The 6,491-nt window shown below is 41.7% G+C and overlaps 1 protein-coding gene across 1 annotated transcript; it reads left to right on the plus strand.

Annotated features, from left to right (window-relative positions):
• Positions 1-2,974: 2,974 nt before the first annotated feature.
• LOC136447038 (alpha-N-acetylgalactosamine-specific lectin-like) lies at positions 2,975-3,708 on the plus strand. The gene is made up of 2 exons (XM_066445711.1): positions 2,975-3,347; positions 3,698-3,708. Exons 1-2 carry the CDS (start codon positions 2,975-2,977, stop codon positions 3,706-3,708), a joined length of 384 nt encoding a protein of 127 aa, XP_066301808.1.
• Positions 3,709-6,491: the final 2,783 nt, after the last annotated feature.

The raw sequence follows: 6,491 nt of genomic DNA on the forward strand, positions 1-6,491 counted from the left end.
GATCTCTATTCCGAGAAAATTTGTCTGCCTCTTGCAGAAAAACAAAATGACCTGCACTAAACATCATATAAGCCTTCTATCCAGATATGGTCGGATGTGACCTCATTTTGTCAGACTAATCAACGCATCATTTTCTATATTCATGTTTTTTTTTTCTCAGTTCTCCACTGCGTAACGGTTGTCTGCACAGTACGGTCCAAATGGCCGAGCAAGCAGAGCCGGTCAGGTCCCCTCTCTCCGGCCGCCACAGAGGCCAAATAAGCCGGCCGCTGCCCCAACCCCCTAGCCCTCATGTCTATCAGCATGGTTCACGCGGGTGTTTCGGCCATGCCCAGGGCGCCTCCTACATATCGCAAGAAGAGCAAGAAACGTATTCACACACGTACGAAGAAGTCGACCCGGTGGAACCTTACGCAACGTGCACGTCTGCAGGTAGACAACCTTTCATAACTTGCCTCTTTAGCGCGTATTTGTACTGTCTAATGTCATTTTCCTCAAGAGGGGAATTATGACCACTGACGTATCTTTAACTACGTTGAAGCATCGGATGATTCACATGTTAAACAAATTTATCGTAACAACCTTTGTGTCGTTATGACGGAATATGACGTCATTATGACTCAATTCATGTGATTTGATTGGCTGACACTGTCTGAGGGTCTACACTGCATTTTAGTAAGAGTCAAAGGTATGCAACAGAATTTTAAACGAAGCGCAAGCAATATCAGGGTCCAAAAATCGGATTTTGTCAATTTATTTTTTTAGAAGTTTAAACAACACTATGACGTCCATGATGCAAAACTATAAATTCACTGAAAATCGTCGCCAGGTTTTTTGTAGGCTCGCGAAACTAAGGAAATTATAATGCGGCACGGCACGTTTTTGCGCGGTTTTGAAATACTAAAGTATGAAGTTATTACGCAAATATGCTAAACAGTGTTAGTAAATGTTACTAATAAAAGGATTTTAGCATTTTTCCCGATTTTTTTCCCTTATATTGCTTTGGTTGCCGTTAACAGAAAAGTGTGACTGATAAAAAAGTTAGTGACAAAAACTCGAGGGACAATAATCCGGGTAACTCCAATATCTTGGATTTTGACCACTGACGTCATCAAATCAGCATAAATTATGAATGTTAGTATACATTGCTTGCTCTAATGTCTAAACATTCTTTAATGTATACACCTATCTGTAACCAGTTAGTATTATTACCTTCTTGTTTGCAATTGAATCTATCAACAGAATGCATGGAGCGTATTGAATTCACTTGAACAAGCGGAAATAGATGTGAATAGCTTTGAGCGTCTATCCTCACATCTTGAACAATCCATATGCACAGCTAATCAGTCTTGCTCAGATATGTCGATAAGTCTAATTATCTTTTAGGATCTTCCGTACCGTCAGGGTTATATAAGGGGTTAGGGTTGACACTCAGGCGTACCAATCTTACTTTGCATAACAACTTTGCCACCGTAATGCCAGCGTTCTTAAAAGCCCTTTTTTTTTAACAGGTCACGTGTATGCAAGTGGAGAAAGCGGCCGCCCTACTCTCTGTAGCTTCATCCGCTCCTACCGCAGCTGCATGGCCGCCGGCGTTGCCGTGTTGGTCGCTGTGGGACTCTACTCTCTGACGTTCATCAATAAAGAGGTAAACACTCCTGTTCCGGAAACCCTGTTGCAAAACTCTTTCTGCTGTTTGACCTCAATTTTCTTTTTTCGTTTGGTATTCTGACGTGCGTATCTTCGTTTTTAGGAAATATCTCAATTGTCCACGAATGTTGATGACGCCTTGAAGCGCGACCAAGACGACATGCGCCAACTGTCCGTCAGTCTTAACGCCTTGAAGCACGACCAAGACGACATGTCCACCACTGTTGACGCCTTAAAGCGCAACCAACACGACATGTCCACCACTGTTGACGCCTTGAAGTGCGACCAACACGACATGCGTCAACTGTCCACCACTGTTCAAGCCTTAAAGCACGACCACGAGGACATGCGCCAACTGTCTACCACTGTCGACGCCTTAAAGCGCGACCTGTACAAGGAGCGAAGCCGAACCGCCACCTTGGAGCAGCGTCTCCACAAGATGAGTAAGAATGTACTCATATCGTGAAATTTTTACATGTAATGTTTGTGATGGTATATTGAGCGAAATAATTAGTATAAAAACAGATGATATGTGGCATTTATTATCATATCCTTTCCCTTATCATACTTACATGCATATGATATAACATAGTGTTTTACTTTATAATAATTCTCGCCCTACTCTTGTCTCTACTAATGGATGTCCATCGTCATTACTTATCCATGATGATTTGACTATATCAATAATAATTGATTAATAACTAATGAATGAATAAACATTAATAACATAAATATCAATACTTATTAAATGAATACATATTAATAACATCCTCTAGCCCCCCCCCCCCCCCCCCCCCCCCAACAAAAAATGCGAGCGTGCGACGGATAAGAAAGTCCCGCTAAAAAGTGGCTTCATTATGAAATCAACGAGGTCCGGAAGGATAAACGGAACTAAACACACAGAGTACGGTGTACCGAAATATAGATTTTCCATTTTTGTTCTATTCGAAACTTCTTTGATTTTGGGATGACATTTTACGACATTAGTATCCGTTTTCTACAATATTTTCCCCCCAAAATTACAGCTTGTATTTTCTCATTTTGCAGCTGTTTTTTTTAAGTCTTTTATTAAGATTAACAGTATGGCCATTTTTTTTTAAACGGACAAAAATTGATGCGTGCGAGGATGTCGTTTCATCCAATGAAATCAACATGGTCTTAAGTGGGTATACAAATAAAATCAAATAACTTAATAGGAAGTGCATATTTTGATGAAGTATAAGTAATGATTTGCTAGTACATTTATATTGCTGTTTTTTAAATATCCTCCGAGTCTGTTCTTTGATAAACTTTTCCCCCAGTGTCTTGTACAAAATTTTACACAATGCGGCGTGGAATCTGCTACAAGGCCTACAGCACAAAGAAGACCTTCAGCGGAGCGGCCTGGACCTGTCACGGAGACGGGGGCACCCTCGCCATGCCCCGAGACGCTGAGACCAACGCCTTCCTGATCTCCTTATACAAGTCCGTGGACGAAAACGCTCCCTTCTGGATCGGCCTGCATGACCAGCTTGAAGAGGGAAGCTTTCAGTGGGTGGATGGTTCCGCACTTGGAACGTTCACCTCCTGGGCTCCGGGAGAACCAAACAACTTTGACGGCATCGAAGATTGCGCTGTTTACGTCCCAAACTTGAAAGACAAGTGGAACGACGGAAGTTGCGACCTGATGCTTCGCTTCATCTGCCAGGCTGCTCCAGGTAATTTTTTTATTCAAAAATTACAGTGACAAAGACAAAGTGGCGCTACACTCAGGTTATACAACTTATCTTGCCAGGGCCACTTAACAAAGATACAAACTTATAAATATAAATATGTATATACAAAACCAACCTGAAACAAAAACCTAAAGTGTGCCTACGTCCCCCACCCACACATGGTATCTTTGGTATTTCTTAGGTGCACCATTTCCTGAAACCCTTTCATCTAGTAAACATGTCACAGCTTAAGTATCACACTAAGCACATTAGATCACCAGTACCCTAACCATGTCAATAAACACGCCATTCCACATCTCATCTCTACTAACTGTGCCCTATGTTTTTTTCAGGACGCCCATAGGCGAAAGGTGGAACACTCACTACCACTGTACAACCGCTGTCAGACCATCCGCAGTGAAGCTTACAAGTTTATTTAAGCAAAACGTAACGTTATGATTTAGAACGACAGGTCACTAACTGTCTTTGATACTGTGTAAGTAACCTAGTACGTAATGTGAACGTAAGTTTTGGCTTGGCGTTGTTAATGATTTAATATAAAGCTTAGTCTCGTCTTTTTTTCCATATGCGCTTCAGTTTTGTGCTGGTTTTTGTTCATTTTGTTTCTTCTATGTATTTTGGATTTGCGTTTTGTGTACGCTTTCATGTGTGTGTTTGAGGTGCTTTGTGAAAGATTGTATTGAACTTTGAATACTGTTCCAAGGGCTAACCCTTTGTAATAGCCTTCGGCTAGTTGGGTAGCCCTTACTGTACTTTTTTACAGTCAAATAAATCAGATCAAATCTACTGTATGTTCTTGGTTGATTACAAAATTGGTTTCGGATAACTGCAGACAATTAGTAGATACATGTATCTAAGTGTGCGAAGGTACGTTTGTAGCATTGATCATCATGAACATGGAAAAATAGTTTCACTGAGGTGTTATTTACCAAAGCGCTGTATTTCATCATAGAAAAAATATATTAGGGGCAATAAACTTCGACGACGTCATCCATATGGTTTAAAAAGTCACATTTAGAATTCTTTCATGCCCAGCTACCAATATTCAGTACAACTACAGTTTTTTCTTAATGCATTAATGACAAAAAATGGAAATGGAATGTGTTGTAGACTTAATAAAAGTTTTAAACGGAAACTATGCTGCTCCGGCTGTCTTTCTAAGGGGTGCTTTGGTGAGAGAAATGTTGTTTAGTGTGAGGATTAGTCCGCACCATTTATATGATGAGTTATCAAACTTCTGGACACTGACCATTAAAACCACACGAGGCATTAGGGATTGGTGCTTATAATGTCTTTGATGATGAGCTAAATTTGAGTTTGGATATAGTGTGGGTATGTCATAGTACAGGACATGTTAGCCGGAGACTGTGTTCCACTCATGGCGGCCGTTTTCTTAACTAGAGGCCGGGTGGGACCAACCGCCAACACGCCCAGGTCCAGCTGTAGACTCCGTTGCAGACTCCTTCCGGCTGTTTCCTTTTTCAAGTTACAGTTTTATTATTCCTTTTTTTCTTATTGCTGGCCAGCGATAAGAACAAAAATGTAATAGTAAATAAAAAAAAGGTAACTTGAAAAAGAAAACAGACGGAATGAGTCTGCAACGGAGGCTACAGCTTAGCCCTGTAATAACAACTAAACGAATTTAGTCTCGTTCTTTTACCGGGAGATATGTTTCTATGTTTCAGATCATGTTGTAACAAAAAAATCCTCCCAATGAAATAGCTCACATCGACGCCTAATGTTATATTGTATCGTTACGTCATACACACACCTTACAGGATTTCGATTAAAATATTGATCTGTTCAACGTCCTACTGTTTTAGACATCAAACTGTTTTCCGCACAAACACCGAAATGCTACAGGAAGTTTGTATGAGATCTCATTAGGCCACATCAAGTAGATTGTAAGGAATACTGTGTAGATTCTGGCGTGTTTTTATCAGAAATAGAATATTTTCCATTTAAGACGATGATTTGTACTTTTCTGTGTTTTTCGGCATTGAATATCACCTGGGATGAAAGTATGATTACATAACGAGGTAGAATAGAAATGACAACTGATATGATTCATTTGTGTCATTACTAGGCTGTTAAATACAGAGATATAGAGAATACTAGTATCACACGAGGTACCAGCCCGACCGCGGGTCGGATCGTACGGACCCGCGGGAGGGCTTAGACCTCGGGTGACGCACTCTCTTGTATTTGATTGGTCATAACCAGTCGAAAAGAATTGTAATGAGAAATGCGCCAAAAATTGAGAAAATTCTGTCCTCTTACAACAGCAGTTCAAGCGGCCGGACCTGGTATTCGAATTTTCGACAGCGGCGCATTCGGCGCACGCGAAGGGCGTTCGAATGATCCTATGGAATCCCGTGTGACAAGTTTGTGTGATAAATATAGAATACAACACGGGGTATTCCGTATCACCCGAGGTTCCAGCCCGACCGCGGGTCGGATCGCCCGACGGCCGTAGGCCGGAGGGCGTTCCGACCCGCGGGAGGGCTGGGACCGAGGGTGATGCGGAATACAACGTGTTGTATTTTATTTATGTCATACCTTGGTCATACCCACCCGAGAAAACACACATTTCAATGCGGAATGCGCCAGAAGTTGAGGGAGTTTTGTGTCCTCGAACAAGAAACTGTAGCAACATTGATTCCAATCTCCGAATCTGGTATTCGAATTTCCGACGGCCGCGCAACTGGCACGCTCGAAATGCGTTCGAAATATTCCATGGAAGCCTGTGTGATAACCCTTCCGAACCCTATGTGATCCGGATAGTTATCACACGGTCCGGAACACCCGTATCAGGCCCAGGCATGACATAATCCCAAATATCACCCTGTCAGGAACACCCCTCTAGAACGTTATCACGGCCCAGGTATGACATAATTTGGGCTACGTGATGTTTGCAAACTCTCGATCCACTAGTCCAATTAACAAGCGCAGCAGGAATGGCTGGATTTACGGATATTAAACGATTACGAAGTTCACTCGGTGACGGGCTGATGTAATACGGGTGAGAACTTGACTTTGTTGTGCATTAAACATAGTATAGTAGTCTTTTCAACCGAACCATTTAGTTTCCTTTGAAAAACACCAGGCTTAACTTCGTGTTTTTAA

The sequence above is a fragment of the Branchiostoma lanceolatum genome, chromosome 13 (assembly GCF_035083965.1).
Source record: "Branchiostoma lanceolatum isolate klBraLanc5 chromosome 13, klBraLanc5.hap2, whole genome shotgun sequence".
Lineage (NCBI taxonomy): Eukaryota > Metazoa > Chordata > Leptocardii > Amphioxiformes > Branchiostomatidae > Branchiostoma > Branchiostoma lanceolatum.

What these genes read in the sequence shown, in the direction of transcription:
- LOC136447038 (XM_066445711.1), top strand. Translation starts at nt 2,975, where the DNA reads ATGCGGCGTGGAATCTGCTACAAGGCCTACAGCACAAAGAAGACCTTC.